General features: G+C 45.4%; 1 protein-coding gene across 1 annotated transcript; it reads left to right on the top strand.

Annotated features, from left to right (window-relative positions):
- Positions 1-4,121: 4,121 nt before the first annotated feature.
- Positions 4,122-10,568, top strand: DRAXIN (dorsal inhibitory axon guidance protein; the record flags this gene model as incomplete). The annotated part of the gene is made up of 6 exons (XM_082295736.1): positions 4,122-4,584; positions 5,933-6,120; positions 6,505-6,616; positions 6,972-7,061; positions 7,305-7,394; positions 10,456-10,568. 6 exons carry the CDS (start codon positions 4,122-4,124, stop codon positions 10,566-10,568), a joined length of 1,056 nt encoding a protein of 351 aa, XP_082151862.1.
- Between the last annotated feature and the right edge of the window lie 6,613 nt (positions 10,569-17,181).

Here is a 17,181-nt window from a genome sequence, read left to right as displayed (position 1 = left end):
AGCTTCCCAGCATTTGCCTCCAGAAACAGAAAAACAGATGGAAAGAGACCCAGCAGGGAAGTGAAATCTCATTTATCTGCACAATGCCATCCTCCTGGCTCCAGCCAGCTCTCTGCATGTCAGCTACCATAGAGCCTACCCCATCCATTCTGCTCCAGGCCTTCCCAAGCCCATCCATCACTCTATGGCTTCTTATTTACAAGGAGCCTGGCACATAAAGCTGGGTTTATTGTCTTGTCATCTCTGCCACACAGGCACATACACACAACACCCATGTAGATGCCTGTACACTTTGTGTATTACTGCAGGTTGGGATTGTTTGGAGTCCAGGAAATCTTTACACGTGTCTGCCAAAGTCTGAGCTTTTCAGAGCCAAAAAGAAATCTGGCCCAGCACACATGCTTGGATCCAGCTTGGTTCAGCCCTTGTGCATACTAACTGCATCAAGGATCTTGAAAGTCTCTTGGTTCAAGGGTTTTGTTCCTCTTGGCTGTGACATGAAGAACATATGTGAAAAGTTAAAGCTAGGACTGTCAGATATCATGTTTTAAATGAGATATGTGAATGAATGTAGATGATGTGATGTTCCTGCTTTGTCAAATACAAAATAAATACACCAGGGGCAGTTTCGGAGTCTATTTCAGAGCCAAGGTGACACAACTGTATTTATAGGGGAAAAACATGCGTTTATTTCTGTGTACCTGCTCAGCGCATGGCTGCCTTGCAGGATTACAAGCAGAGAAATAGCAATTATATTAGTGAGTCCAGAGAAGGAGGCGTCACAGAGGTGAAGTTATCCAAGATGCAAACACCCCACCCCACCCCTCCCCCCCCCCATTTTCTCTTACAGGATTGTAACCATTCACTACTAACCCAAAATGGATCAGAAATAGTGGCTGGAAGACAGCACTACAATTCACTCCCCAGTCCTGAGTCTGTACTCTGGGCAGCTCTAAGCCCTTATCTTTGCTGTACAGGTGTTTTTGTGAGAGGCAGATTTGCTAACTCAGGTGGTTTGTATCCTGAGGGTCTGTAAAGGCAGTGCAGGTAGAGGGGTGGAGCAATAAGGATGTAGGTTTGGTGTTGTGAAGAACTACAGGGGCAGCTTAACCTGGCAAATACTCCATCTATTTCCCTTACTAATATATGAACCCTAAGAAGAGCATGAATTCTGGGGCTTTGTTGTAACGTGTGTGTTTGTTTACAGCAATTTAGAAAAGGCAACTCCTTACAAAACCAGACTTCTTTCTGCCGGGTGCATGTCTCAGGCAGATTTTTATCCTTTGCAGGCTGCATCAGCAGGGTGAGAACCTTGCTGTCACCTACATCAATGAGCCCAAGGCTAGCATGGGCTTCTTTTGTGGACTGTGGTCCTGCTAGAAAAGAGGGTGAAGTTTACTTTGGTGCTCAGCCATTGAAGAACCTGAGCACTGAGAGCTAGGGATGCTGTTACGTTATCTAGCTGTCTTCTGTAAGTGTGAATTCTATAGGGTAAGAAAAATTAAGGAGGTATGAAGAGGTTTCTGGAATTAAAGATAGATCAGGATATGGAAACAAGTGGTTAGGAGAAAGCTGGGGCTGCTTTGCCTCTAGCACGGCAGTGTTGAATTAACCCAAAACTTGTCCATGCACTGGTTTGGTTTAGCAAACAGCTCAGATCTCCCCTGACAACAGTGTAGTACAGGTATTTATCTGCATTATTATTGCAAGATTCCCAGTGGCACTAACGCAGCATGTTAACCTGCCCACTCTGCCAGTGCAGAGATGAGGCAATCTGTGTCTCTACCTGCATTTTCATCCTGGTTCATGCCAACAAGACAGCTGAGCAGCTTAAATAAATGTCCCCTATGCTTTGAAGCAGACCTTCTGTTTAACTACCCTGCAGCATTTAGCTGCCTCCCACCTCCCACTGAAAATCAGAATGTGTCTGTCAGGTTCATCATCAAAGGGCCATGTCTGTGAGAGTGAGATTGGAGACACCCTTGCATTCTCTTTGCACTTGTTCTCTTCTCTTGGTATTTTGCATACAGATGAAAAGGTAAGATGCTCTTTCTAGCTCTTTGAGTTGTTCTGAGTGATGTCTTAATCCAGTTGGTTTGCTCTGGTTCTTAAAGAGAAAACCCTAGGCAAAAAACAAGGATCCCATGGTCTGGGGAAAAAACCAAATGACCCCATGCAGAGCTGTGTGTTGCTATTTGTTCTACCGTTTTGAAGAAGAACTTCAAATGCTTTTTTTAGTAGATTTAGTTGTCAGCATAGTTTGTCTTTGTTCCAGGTAGTTGCCAATAAAATAGTATTTTTCGTGTTATGCCTTCAGCAAGTGAGCTTCCCAGTGCCTCCTAAATCAGTCCTCAGGGAACAGTTTTTTGCCTTTTATGGCCAGTAGAAAGACCTGCTTTTTGAAAACTGCATGAAAAGAAGGTCCCTGTGCTGCCTGCCTCTTTCCAGAGAATGGCTGAACTGAAAACTTGTTTCCAGGCTATGAGCAGCAGCAGAGAGGAATCTTGGAAAGTCAGGATTAGCTAGTGGACGCATTAGCAGGCTTTTTTCAATTAACAGGATGAAGGCATCTCTCTCTAAACTCCAGGATGCTGGGCTGCTGTGATGGCAGAGTTTTCACTGACTCAAAATTCTCCACATCTGTCTCTCAGGCTGAAAGAAAAGAGGAAAGGAAGAGCCCAGGCTACTCCTAGGGTATCTTCTGTCAACTCCACAAAAACTGGAGTCAGAATTGGCCTCAAAGGCTGTTACCTGCTGCCCTTCACAGGTGACAATGGCTGGTAAAGCAGAAAATCACCTGGAGGAGGGAGTATGAGCCCTTGTAATTAAGCAGCAAAGTGGTTCTCCTGGTGAACAGATGGAAATCAGGTGCAGCCAAGGGCTGATGTGCAGGAAAGACTGGGATGAGGTTGAGTGAAAAGCTGTGGCTGTAACCCTGTGACTGTATTTCTCAAATGTAAGCATAGGCCTGGTTTTCTGGCAGTCAGTATCCCAGGGAACTCTGTTTTTAAGCATGTCTTCATGCTGCCCAGAGAAAGAGGGACAGTCTGGAAAAGCTGCACTAGAAATACTGCAAATCCCTTTCCCCATTTTGTGGGAAAGGGCAGGGGAGATTGACTTAATTAGAGAATGCTCTGGCTTGTGCAACATCCCAAGCACGTCTTGTAACACAAGCACATGTAACACAATCAAAAGGATGAAAGAAGACCCTCAAAAATATGACAGTGAAGCACAATGAATGAGAATAGTCTTCAGCCACTGTGCTGGTGGATTCAATGAAACTTGGTCTCAGTGTTCTTGGGACTTAAATTACCCTCCCAGTGACAGCCCTGCCTGGTGACCTGTGCAGGATCAAGGAAGGAAAGTGGGAGAAGCTAAAGAAACCTCAGATTGCCTCTCTGCCCCTTGGTCCTTAGGCCAGCATCCCCTGCTCTGCTGACAGCCTTTTTATTTCCCTGCTATGCCATGAGATATCAGCACAAAATTTCTAGTGTTTTTTCTTCCTTTGACCAATTTCAGTCACCCTGAAGCAGTATGCAAGCATGTGTAGAAGTCTCTGTCTTGAGCTGCTCAGGGCTGTTGCTGGTCCTGTGAGGCCATCATTTGCCCCCAGTTCTGTTCATTTTGACATTTTCATTGCAAGGAAACCAGCTGTGAGGAGGGGCCAGTGCCCCTGGCCCAGGATGCCAACCTGGCAGCAGACAGCCCTAGCTGGGCAGCTGGTGTTGTGCCAGGCTCAGGAGCTGTGGGCAGGAGCCAGCCCCCCCAGACCCTCAGATGGTGGCTGTGAATAGGAGGGTAGGGGGGCTAGTGAGGAATCAAAGGGAAGTGTCCTACTGATTAATGGCCTCATTTGCACATGAAACTGGGACCTCTCAGCCCTGCAGGCCCTGCACGCCCTGCACATGTGTCTCAGCCCTGCACATGTATCTCAGCTGCCGTAACCAGGGCCCCGGAAAAGAGGAGATAAGCAAAGAGAGAGTAACTTGCTTCCAGCTCAGGACACCATAATGGTTTTCATCTAAGTGTCCTAGGATTGAATCTTGATGGCCTTTACAGGTCGTAAGTGTTGGTTGCTTACTTTTTTTTCTTTTTTTAATTGCAGGTGAGACAGAGCACCCATGATTATGGAAACTTCTTCCACCTTCTATTCTTTCCTTTTCCTGTGTGTGCTGGTTCTTTCTAACATCAGTCTTGCAGTCTCCCTCAACCCTGGCGCAAAGCTCAAAAATGCCCCAGAGAAGAACAACCACCTTCAAAACCAAGAGATGTGGCTGCAGCAGCCTAGAACTGGGCACCATCACAGGCAAGGCTTGGCCAAGAAGCAGAGGGTCTATGCCATTCCTTCAGGAGGGCAGCTGGCTGGGGAACAGACCCTGAAGATGGGCAGTGGAGCTTCAGCTGTGGAAGAGCTGGTGGCAGAGAGACAGCCAGCAGCCCTGAAACAAAATAAGGATGTGTTCCTGGGGTTTGAATTGCCATATCCTGAGAGGGAAAACCAGTCCCCGGGCTCTGAGAAAGGAAAGAAGCAGAACCGAGAGCATCGTCGACATAGCCGCAGGCACAGGCTCAAACACCACCGAGGTATTTGATCTCCAAGGGAAGCTGGGGCTGTTGTGTCACTGGGAAATGAGTGTCTCTTGTGTGAGGGCAAGAAGATGCAGATGTGGTGGAGCCACATGGGTGTGTGGAGGGTGTGGGGTGTGTGCCTGCTCTGGGGAGACATCTGCCAAACAAAAGAGGCACAAGAAGAAAGGGGAACTGGAGAACCAGAGAACTTTAGTGCTGGCTGCAATTTTGTTAAAATGACCTGGTTTGTCTTACAGGGGGAGTTCTGAGAGTCCCTAAGGCTTGAGGGGTTGTTTTGGGGTGGCCTGCTTTGTTGGTTTTTTTTTTTTTTTTTCCTTTTTAGCAAATGGCCCGGTTTAGGAACAAGTATTTCCAAGCCATGCTCAATCTCTCCACTGACTTCAAAAAATGACCAGAATTAGAAAGAACACAAACCCCTTATTTTGCTTTGAAAACCAGTTTCTTCTCACCAGAGCTTGTATTCTTCTATGTTTATGCTGAACTACAAAAAAAAAATCAGATTTTGCATATGTGAAATTGCACTGATAACTTTAAAATGTTGCTTGTGTTTGACTGGGACTGCTTTCCTTTGCAGGTCAGGTTGCGGGTGTGTCTCTGTGGTATGAGCTCAGTGTGGTAAACCTTGAGTTCTGTTAAAGCGAGGCAATTTGTGTCAATCAACACTATGTGACAAGCTGGGTGTCACATCCTTGAGTTTCATCTATCACTCCTCCCTGCCTCAGTAAGAAGAGCTCTATTGCTTTTTCAGGGGACTGGCTAAACAGCTTGTGTTAGCAATATAGAAGAGTATACAACAAAGCTGGTTTGAAGCAATATTTGCAGACTACAAACAGGGCTTGTTTCTTGAGGTTAACTTAAGGTCTATATTTAAATTAATACTTCTGAAGAAGAGGGATATATCTGTGAAGATAATAATTTCAAGTTAGGTAAGTCCTGACTTGAGATAAATTGAAATAACTCACTACTAAAATCAAATAAGAATATATTCACAGGTATTTGCAACAGCTTAATCCATTGGTTTAAAAATGGTTAAACGGGTACATTTTGTACTCTTGAGACCAGAAAAAGACATCTTTTGCTTCTTAAGCAAGCGATAGACGTATCTTCAGGAAGGTGTGATTACGTATGTCTCAAACATGTAAAAATCAAGCTGCATATACTCTGGACCTGATTTATCACTGCAATAGCTCATTACTCTGTTTTACAGTGGTCTAAACAGCATCTCAGGGTCATGGAACAGTGGTTAGCGACTGGATAAAATGTGAATTTCTTTGACTCGAATCTGTCACACAGAGAAAAGGGATGAGAAAGGTAATGCCATTGTACCTGTTGCCCTCTGCAGGGAAGACTCCTGATGCTATGCCAAGCTCCCTGTACAAGAAACCCAAAAGCTTTGAAGAACAGTTTCAAAATCTTAGGGAAGAGGAAGCTACAAGTCTGACTCCCACCATGCTCCTCATTGCTGCACTGGACACAGCTGTTTCCACAGAAGAGCCTCCTGTTCTTCCAGCCACTTCACCACGGTCACAGGTAAAGAGACAGCTAGGAACTGTTCTGTACCTCCAAGCCTTGCCTCTCCCTCATCTATCCAACTTCACTGAGCTTCAAGGACCAGAGAGACAGTAGGAGCCCTTGGCTGAAGAGCCAGCATGTCCTAATGCTCACTGCTCACCTTTTGTTCTCACACAGAAGCAGTGGAAACTTCCCTCTTGGCTTCAGCCTCAACAAGGGAAAACTCTTCCCTTTTGAAAATGAGATGCTAGGAATCCCCAGTGGATAAGACAAGAGTGGAGGAGGGAGGGGGAATCATAAAGCCTTTTTAATGTCTAAAAGCACCATGAAAATTTGCAACGACTTCAGTGTCTCTACAGAAGTGTAATCCGTTGCCTGTCTGGTTTTTTTTGTGGTTTGCAGGCCCACCTCAGGCAAGATGGGGATGTGATGCCCACCTTAGATATGGCACTCTTTGACTGGACTGATTATGAGGATCTCAAACCAGAAATGTGGCCATCTGCTAAAAAGAAAGGTGCTAAACCTCCCTGTCCTCTTCCCCAAAAGTCATCCTGTAAGGCTCGTCTACAGGTAGTATTCACAGATGTGCTGAAGGACATGAGATCATAGTGGTGGGGAAAGACGGAAGCAGCATAATGCTGACTGTGTTTTGTGCTCAGTTTCAGAATGTTTCTCATTTTGGATGCATAGTTGGAGGGCAGAGGAAAACTGATAAATGGAGAGTTGAGAAATGAGGAGGAGATCAGACTATGAAGGTTTAGAGTTCAAACTCTTGAAATTTGAGGCTGTTTCTACCCTGGAACAATACACTCTCCAAAATGAAAACACTAGCATGACATTTTCTATCAGCATCTTTTTTTTTTCCATAGAAAAGCACCGCAGTAAGAGCCCCAATGGTGGAAATGAAACCATGACAGCTGAAGGAGAGCCATGTGATCACCACCTTGACTGCCTCCCAGGTCAGGATCAGCTTGGCAGAGTCATTTCTCCAAACATGACATGTTTGAAATCATGCCCAGGTTTTAAGACATGCATCCTGATTTCTACTACTGATAGGAAGTGGTATGCATGGGAAGGGCAGAGGCTCTCTAGGTGTGTTGTGAGACCAGGTGATGTCTATACGATGGAGCTGTCATGGGTGCCAGTAGCCCTACAGGTAAGAGGATACCTGAGCTGTGCTGATCCCTGGTCCTGTGTTGCAGGCTCTTGCTGTGACTTGCGTGAACACCTCTGCAAACCACACAATCGAGGCCTTAACAACAAGTGTTATGATGACTGTATGTGCACTGAAGGTGAGTCCAGCTCTTTGCTCCCTGTCTCGGTTTAAAAGACAGGTGTCTGCCAAGGAAGGTGGAAACCTCCCTTGGAATGGAAAATATGACCCCCTTCCCTCCAAATTATTCTAACTTTGAAATTACAGGGCTTTCAGGCCCTGTATAAGAGAAAAGGAATAACAGTTCTTTACTGGCATGTATAACAAGGCAAGTAACAACAACAACAGCAGCAACAGCAAACAGAACCAGAGACCCAGTGCCGGCCTCTGTCGGCCGTAGGCGCTTTCCCCTCGGTGCAGTTCCACTCACGGCCGGCAGGGGCGCTGCTGGCTCCCGGCCGGGCAGGGCAGGTGCGGTGATTCCCCCGCGCCTGCAGGGGGCGCTGTGGCGCGAGCTCAGCTGCCTCTCCCACACATGGTAACGCCGGGCACAGCCGGCAAGAGAGAGAAAAAGGGGCTCCTGCTGCAAACTCACGGGGGGTAGCTGGTCTTAGTGCCCCTCTGGATGGCAAAATGGACTGCAGCAGGAACCTCAGAGCAGCAGGCTGGAACAGCAAAGGTGAGCAGACCCCCCACAGTGGTGAATCGAACTGTAGCACTAAGCCCCCAGCCGTGGAAAAAGCAGAAGCAGCGGGGGATCCTGGTGGATGCTGCGTGTTGGGCTGAAATGTAGCAAAAATCCTGAAGCAGTGGCAAGAAACTGCAGGGGCTGGAGGGGGGATTACTCCTTTGCATAGCTCACTGGCAAGGAGTGGCCCGGCCGTGGTCCCAGCACAGCACACCACCGGCTCTGGGCTCCCAAGCAACAGAGGAGAGAAGCAAACCAGCAAGCCCTAGTCACAGTGCCGAAGAAAAAAAAAACCACAAGGGAAGAAAAGAGAAAGGCAAAAACTACAGGGCGACAGGATCTCACGTCAGACCCACTGTGCTGTGTGGCTGCCGAGCCAATCACCCCCACCGGAAGGAAGTGCAGCCCCTGGTCCCCAACCCCCGCAGGATCCTGGGCTGCCCCTCACCCATCGCAATATTCCTGGAGCCAGGGGAGGCAGTGACCATTTCAGACACAAAACAAAGACAAAACCAAACATGGTTATGGGATATAAACCATCCCCAAGACACTCCCTGACTTTGTAGTTGGCAGTGTTGACTTGGAATAGTGGTTTGTATGTGAAAGTGGGGGCCAAGCTCTGCTGTTCTTAGCCTTTCTCTGCCACTGACTCACAGTGTGACTATTGAGTCTTCTAGGATATCTTGTTTTCCCTCTTGAAAACAAAGATCCTGATATCTACCAACCTATCAGAAGAAGCCACAATATATGAACATTTCAGTGGTGCTTTCAAGTATCATAGGCTATGAAAACAGACTGTTTTGTATGACCTTGTGCCTAACATGACTTTCCCGAGTTAATTTCAACTGAGATTGTAGCAATTTAGTAGGTGTGGGAAAGACTCAGGCTTTTGTTTCTTAAAACTATTTCTGAAGAATCCACAGCAGCCCTTACTAGGAGGTGCATTACGAAGGTGTTAAAAGCTACTCTTCTAGTCTGAACATGTTCAGGATCAGCTCCAAGCACTGAGTCTCATCTGCCAGAACAAAACTCTCTTTGCCAGGTTTTGTGACCTGCATTAGGTACCCAGTGATCTGACCAGGCTGTTCACCTACTTTTTACCCAGTTAAAGGGGTAGCTTTCCCGGAGTTGCAACGTTAAATAATAGTCTTCAACTTGGGCGTCTTGTGTAACACCTCAAGGTCCTAATCAGAGATGACCTTCTGATAGATTAGCCTAGAAAAGTGTTTCTGCAGTCCCTAATGAGGCTGCCCCAGGCCCTGCTTTATCTTTAAGCTAGTTATAAGTTGATAGCAAATGTGCATCCTGTGTAGCATAAAAAAGATCTCCAGAGATGGAAGATCCAGGTAAGATAGACAAGAGGCTTAGATAAGAGCAGAGCTCTGATCTTGCATGCTCTCCTTCTAGGAGGCCAGATTGCCCTGGGGTGATTGGTAATGAGGGACACAAACCCAACTTTTTAAGGTAGCTGATTGTCAGTGTAGCCCAGGGACATGATTCCAAGAGACTGCTCTGTGACCTACGACATCATCTGGGTCTCCAATGTATAACCAAGGACAGTTTTAGGCTGTCTCATTACAAAAGCTATAAATCCTCAGCCTCCCCTGCTCTGGGGATGCTGGCACTGTTGCTATCTGCTCCCTGCTCTGGAAGTTAAAAGAGCTGCAGCTTCTAGAATGATCAAATCAGCTCCTGCCAACCCCAATGACAAGATCCTGCACTACTGAAAAGCAGAGTTTTCATGAAAATTTTTTACTCGTAGGCTGTACCCTGTCTGGCCCAACTAGCTTTGCATTCTGGTCTAACAAAGTCAGACAAGAAACACCATAAATCAACATATTGGTACGAGAAACCAACTAGTTACCATGACCAGAGGTTCCCATTGTCTTCCACTGCCATGGGAGAATATGTACTCATGGTTTTTACAAATAAAATGCTTTTTTTTTCCCCTTCGTATTCACCAATGCTATATTAGCTAGCTTCCTTCAGACCCTGCACATTGAGCATCTAAAACAGAGAAATTAAAGGAGATGAGCAGTGGGCTTTGGATCAGACCTCCCAGTAATAACACTTCCAAGTCTCTTCCCTTCTCTCTTGAAGTTTTCAGGGAAATAAATAGCAAGGGGAGGTCCCTAGTCATCGCTGCTGCACATTAAATCTATAGTAATTTCCCAATGGAGAGATCATTTAGACAGTAATGGGAAGTAATAGGGGGAAACCAAGCAAGGCTTCTGTAAAATCACTGGAAACAATTGGAATAATTCATTGGTATTTCAAGAAACTAGTGAAACCTGCCTGAACCAATGAATCCCAAACCAGAACAGTGAGTGAAACAAAATGCTGGTGCCCGGAGAGCAATATACCCTGTCTGTGTGAGGCATTTCTCTGCCACCCTATTTGAGACAGCACTGGGACTGTCCCCAGTGCAGCAGGATCTGAGGCAGAGAGATAGTTGGTGTTACTGCTGTAGTGAGCCCTGGTCCCTCCTCACTTCTACATGTCTTTTCCATAGGGCTACGCTGTTATGCCAAATTCCACCGGAACCGAAGAGTGACCCGGAGGAAAGGGCGCTGTGTGGAGCCTGAATCAGCCAATGGAGAGCAGGGATCTTTCATTAATGTTTAGGAGGGTGGGACTCCTGCCTGGATGGTCAGGAGTTGGGGTCAAACTGTTTATACCTAGCAATGGAAATTAGAGAAAAAAGTTGAGCAAATGATGGAAGCTGCAGGCTCTGAACATGCCAGGTCCCAGCTAGACTGAAACACATGTTCATTATAAATAGAGTGGCTTCAGCCTTTCCTAGAGTGGGACTGCACTCCCCCTCCTTTCCCTCAGCACGTTCCTGCCATTGAATTGAGCCCCCCTCTCCCAGTTAGTAAGCAATGATCATGACTCCCATTCTGATGGTCCTGCCAGGAACAGGCTCTGCAGTTTCATCTCCTTAAGAGAGGTGAGATGTGGAAGATCCTTCAGGGCAAAGGGGATATGAACTTAAACTTTACCCCTTAATTATTGTTTGAGAGTAAAGGTAGGTAGATCCTCCTTAAGGACTGGAAGTTCCTATAGGAGAGGAAATTTGTAACGTCCAGGTGGAATCAAAGATGGGAAATGGATCAGCAGGAAGCTGCCTGCCTAGGTGAGAGAGGACCCACTGGAAGACCTCTTGCTCTCTCCCTTTTTCACTGCTACAGACATATTCCCTAGCTGTTACACACTACCACTTCCTACCTGTCATCTTTGGGACCATCCAGTCCCACTCCATCCTTCCCTCCTTTCTTGCTTTCAGAGAACCACCTGGTTTCTGCAAGGATGTGGCAAGACATCCCAGCCTGTAGCTCTCACTCATTTAGCTGTCCTGCCAGGTATGTTATTTTTAATGATTATTTTTAGGAGCTTTCTGGGGAAGTGATTAGTTTTCCTAGTGAGCCAAAAATAAAGTTTTTGGTAACAGGAGATAGGGACAGGCTGTTCCGTTGTAGTAAATCCTGTGACATGTTGCATGTGTGTTTCCATGATATGTAAATAAAGATATGATGGATATCCTTTGTGCAACTCTTCTGCTTTTTTGACCCCAAGGATGCACCCAAGGATGGGGAGGAGCCAGGAAAGTCTGTAAGGAAGTTGGCCAGCAGGTAAAACTGATGACTTGAGGTGATCACGCAATTGTGCCACTGGTAGAAAAATTTCGCTGCCCAAGGTTGCCTGTATTCTCACTCAAATTGCAGATAACAGTTTCTGCCTGGTGTAGCCAGCCAGATGTTTCAAACTTCTTTGTATTAATACTTAATTACTGGCTTCCGTGATATATTGGAGCAACGAAGGCTACCTGTGTTAACCTGGAGTAGTGGTAGCCGGTGAAGACGTTCTTTGCTACTCCTAACACCCCAATACCCTGACTTCTGCGGGGAGGCAACTATGAAGCTTTTCATATCCCAGAGCCTGGAGATGTATAGTACTTTCTGTAGGAATAGAAATATTAATCGTGGGGCTGTGGGCAGAATCCTCTTTACACAGCTTTCCTAAACCCCTTGTGTTCCATTTAGTTAGTCAAACCTCCATTTTGGAATCCTATTTATGCTGTGGTGCCACTTTGCATTGTGTACTCACTCAAAGACTGCGAGCATTATACTTTACATTTCTAATATAACGAGTGCCCAGTCATGGCCACAGAGAGATGCTGTGAATACAGTGTCACTTCTGACCTGCATGCACACACCTGCACTGCTAAAGGAGGAATTTGTATGGGAGCATTTAGGCAAAACCTACCACAGGGTTGGATGTAGCTGTTTAGGTTTCTGTACAGCATGACAGTCTTAGCCCAAAAGACAGAAGTAAAGAAAGGTGCTTTGCCTTCAGCTATCATGATTCCACAGCAGCAAGGATTCAATTTGTTAACCCAGGGAGAGCAATGCAGCCTCTCCTTCAGCCCAGATGCAGAATAGTGGGTGGTGTTGCCAGTGCCATTGTCAGTGGAAGCATAAAGGGAAAAAAGGCTCCTAATTGATCACATTCAATTGCAGAGCTCTCAGCCTCTGGTCTGTGTGACATTGATGAGAACCACATGCACGGGGACTATCAAAAGCAGCTTTGATATCACACTGCTTTTTAGTGTAGGAGCCAAGATCTGAGGGGAACAGTGCAACTGAAAGCAAGCAGGAAATTTTGCAGGGATCTTTATCCTTGGTGATGCAGGTATTCCTTGCCCCTTACACTACATATGGGATCCTTGTAGGATCATGGACAGTGTCTGGGGCAAGACTGTTGCAAATCATGTGAAATACAAGCAAGTCTGAATTTGGCAGAGCTTTTAGACTCTAAAAAGGGACTTACTCCTTCAGCTCGTGCTTTTTCAGCCTTCAATCTACTACTGACTCTGAATATAAAGAACAGATTATTCTTAATTGGTGGGATTAGTTAAATTAGTTAAGGTCAGTGAAAATTCACTTAACTATTATCAGTCAAGTCAGGGATTACTGGATTGATTGCTCACATTGGAGTTTCAGAAAGAGAGCCAGTGGCCAAGTATCATTTCTGCTTAGTCAAGCTGTGGTATTGCAGATGTGGAGCAGAAAAGTGAGCAGTGGTACAGGCACATTGCTGCATAGCCACAGCAGCATGAAAAGAATCAGCCTGAATTATGGATCAGCCAGATCAACTACTGACTTCACAATTGCAGTGCAAAGGAAAGCTGTTGAGTAAATAATGTGCAAAGGTGTGGAATGCAAGAGCAGCCTGTGATATAAAACCTCAGGGCAGCATTTGTACAAGAAGTCCAACCCACTTATGAGCACAGCAAAGCTTTTTAGTGCCGTTCTGTGCGGCATGACAGCAGCTGCAGAGCATCACCATCACTGGGTTACTTTCAGCAGCTTTCCCCTTCCTTCCCAGTATCTCATAGTCACAGTGCAGCAGTGACAGTTTTGCCTTTGGGGGCATTAGGTCTGAACAAGAGAGAGATACAAATATCAGGCAAGACTTGATTTATAGGTTCTTCTCAACTGATTGTTTAAGAAACTCAAATTAAGAATTCACACAAGCTCAGCTTCTCTGCTGCCCCCAGAGAATTTAAGTCAGATCTCTTGCAAGATTGTCTATTGTCTTGAAAGGACTTTGGACTAGGCCCAAACCAGCCATAGCAGGGTTCTGTGCAATAATTTCTAAAGTTAATTGCAGGGCACGCATGCAAGAAAGGTGAGCGACAAAATACCACCCAAAGTCCTGTTCTACAGCTACTGCTGTTAGTAACCTCCAAGAGTCCAAGGGTTATGCATCACTTTAAACTGCTTCTCCAAGGGTAAGAATCATTAAACATTGAAAAGAGAGAACAGCATGCTGATTTGACATAATCATTTCAGCACTGCCTGCTCTGCAAATGCTGTTGAATCTCAGGGATGTTGCTGGTAGTTGCCAAAATTATGACTGCAAGAGAGACAAGGAGTGGAAGCACAAATTAAAACACTTGGGAATCATTCTGTCTCAGGTCTGTAATAGTCTGCATTCATTTTCGCCTGGAGGTGTTTTATCCAAACCCTCTATCTTCCCTCCCCCCCCTTTCCCCCCCCAGTAATTACCCTGTTGTAAATCCACAGTGTGTGAAAGTGCTTCAATTTCAAACCCATGCTATACCAAATTGTTCACATCCATGCCAGTCATTCTCTGCTACATAAAGCTTGGAAGAAACATTGCTTTCATATTTTTTATCAGAAAAAACCCCGAGGGCTGTTGTTTTCTTGGAATGTTCTGAGTAAGCACATGTACTTCATAAAACCACTTCTGGTGTGTAAGTTCATTTTCTGGAGTGTCAGTGAATCTTGAAGAGTAGTCTCTTAATGTTATCTCAAAGCTTTAGTTAGATTTTAGAAAATCAGAGGAGCAGCTTGTTGCTGCTGAGATTGGAAAGGACTTCCAAGTGCATTTGTCAAGATACCACATTAGTGTGACCCTCTTCACTCCTCAAATCACCTTGCCATAGTCTGTTTCGCAGTTCAGTTGCTGGAGGAGGCTTGCTGCCAGCATTTCAAAATGCCTTGTTTCCCCTCCAGTCCAGGTAAAGATTTTGTTTGCTGATTTCCCATTGGGATTTAAAAGGGAGTTTGTAGAGCCAGGCAGCTTCTATATGCCCTTCCTTAGTACTCATTCAGAAAGGCTCTGTGGCTAATATATGTATTTGTGCTGAGCGGGTGCCTTCATTCCCCTCAACTCCATAGCCAGGGGCAAAACTCAGAGACAGTGGTGTCAGCTGCAGTCTTTAGTTATCTTCAGACTAAACCCCTAGAGAGGGGAAGAAGGGCAGAACTATGAGTGGTGAGCTTGTCTCCACCCCCATGGGCCAGATAAGGGCAGCAGGAGCAATTGTATTAACTCCTTTACCGTCCTAGGGAATTGCTATCACCTTACCCACCAAGGGTACAGTGTCCTGAAAATGCAAAGGAAAGCATTTCTGCCTTATTAGCCTCACTTTTATGCTGTCAGGAGGGGATCCAGCTGTGTGTTAGGCTTTTACTCAGTCTGCACAAGGCAAACCAATTGATTTTTAAAAACAATAGATTTCGCATAAAGCAGCTAATTGCTGGGTATTGGTTGCAGTGAGCTGAACTCACCTGGAGCAGTCTTCTAGTCACAAAAATCTCCATATCCAGTCTCATGGGTCACCTGCTTCTCCCTGCAGGTCTTCTTTAACTTGCTGCTTATCTTCGTCTCCATGTTGTGTTGCTTTATCAAGCTTGGGGAAGGGAAGAGAGACAGTGGGTTACACAGAGAGGCAATTTTCAAGGTACAAGCAGCACAAAGTAGAAATAAAAAACAAGCAACTTCCAGATCACACAGGTGTGAGAGACATGCAAATGCATAATGTCTGTCATGGCTCTCATTGTTTTCATATCATTAAGACATTTCTAAGTCCCTTGAGTCCATGACATGCAAGCCCAGGATATAGTAAGCAGGGCTGAATTAATTGCACGATACATTGATGAACAAAATGAAGTAAAGTGTTTTTACTGTACAAGGGGAAATACTTTAAACAGCAGACACAACAATTCAAATTATGGCTCACGCTGCATAAATGATAATGAGACTGTCTCAGTCAGAGTGAGAATGCTGAAGGGTGCAAAGACACCCACATGCTGCTGCATCCAAACAGTGCTTATCATTCAACTAGGACAGTGGAATTTGTCTTCATAACAGTTCTCCTTTGATAGATACCTGTCTTGGCAGAAGGGCATCCTAGTGCACTTCACACACAGCACTGAGCCAGCAATATGGCTATTCAGTGTCTCTATTTTTCCCCCATCCCAAGTGTCATATATTTTTGTCATTTACGTTGAAATCCAGTCATTCCTTGACATTACTGGAACCACTAGCATTGATCCCATTTGATACCACTGCTTCTGTAAATAGAGGCAGGACTTCCCTATAAGACATGTAATGTGTCCCTGCAAGATACAGTAATGGAAGTGAAGTCACAGCTCATGTGTCATGTGGCAATAGATGAGTTATATTTCAACCTTTCATTTGAAAGTGACACATTCAGAGATTCCTGGGGGGACTTTCACAGCCTTTTTGTGTTTTTTTTACTGCTGTTCTGAGCTACACAGCCAGCCAGTTTTATTCTGATGCTTCCTAGCCATTTTCTAGGTAATTTCATCTTGGCATTTAATGCTTTGCCTTGGGAGATCTTGAAGTGTGCTGCATACAAGCAGTCCATAGCACTCAGGACATTGTCAAGGACAGGCTGGATAGCACTGTATTTGTGGCTTGTTTGAGAACGTCTGACGGTAGGTTCAGCACTGCACAATTCTCACTGCTTGAACTGGAAATGAGACGGAAGGATGACTCATGCATTTCCACATCCAGCTTCTGCAATGAACCTCTGACCCAGCTCATTTCTTAGTGGGCCCATCTTTTCTGTGAGAAGGAATAATGACAAGAAAGGAACTGAGCTAGTAAGACATTGCAGTCTTACACTGCAGACAGCACATATTAGGCAAGGAAGGGAGGGTTTGAAAAGTGTCATCCTGACCTCCGGGTTCTGTTACTTCATTTGTCAGACTTGGGGAGAAGGCTGCTGGTATGAACCGGACGGGAAATGGTAAGTTATAGCTGAACTGTGTGGGGTTGAATTGGTCACTTACCGACTTCTCTAGCTCTAAAATGAAACCAGCTTTCTTTTGGAATGAGAAATGAAGACTTTGTTATTTGTACCAGATTTTAAGGCAAAGGGTTCAGTCATCTAGTCCTAGGGAAAAATCCAGGGCCAAAGGAAGCAATTAAGTACCTGCCAGCCATCCTTAGCTACCTGGCTCAACCAGTAAGACTGACCTTAACTTGACTTAGCTGTTGGGTCACATAGCTGAGCACAGTTAGCACCTTAAAATAGCCTTTTTATTGGTGTCTATCAACAGTTTCTTTGTCATTCCTCACTTTTTGGTCACAGCACTGACTTATGCATAAAAACTCTCTTCCTGCAGAAAGCTGCTAAGTCCTTTGCACACATTAGCTTTCCTGGACACTGGTTACAGTCAAAGTATAATGTCCAACCTTGTCTCACTACATTGCATGTGCAAGCAGCAGGAAGAGTTTGACTGGGTGTTTGGAGCCAACAAACTGTTCTGTGCATAGTGGTGGCTTTGGAAACAGAATCACAGGGTTGTTAGGGTTGGAAGGGGCCTCTGGAGATCATCTAGTCCAACTCCCTGCCTCCCCCTCCCCCTGTCAAGGAATGTCTCCAGAGAAAGACAGT

The sequence above is a fragment of the Coloeus monedula genome (assembly GCF_965178545.1).
Source record: "Coloeus monedula genome assembly, chromosome: 22".
Taxonomy (NCBI): Eukaryota; Metazoa; Chordata; class Aves; order Passeriformes; family Corvidae; genus Coloeus; species Coloeus monedula.
This window is presented reverse-complemented; position numbering and strand designations above follow the sequence as displayed.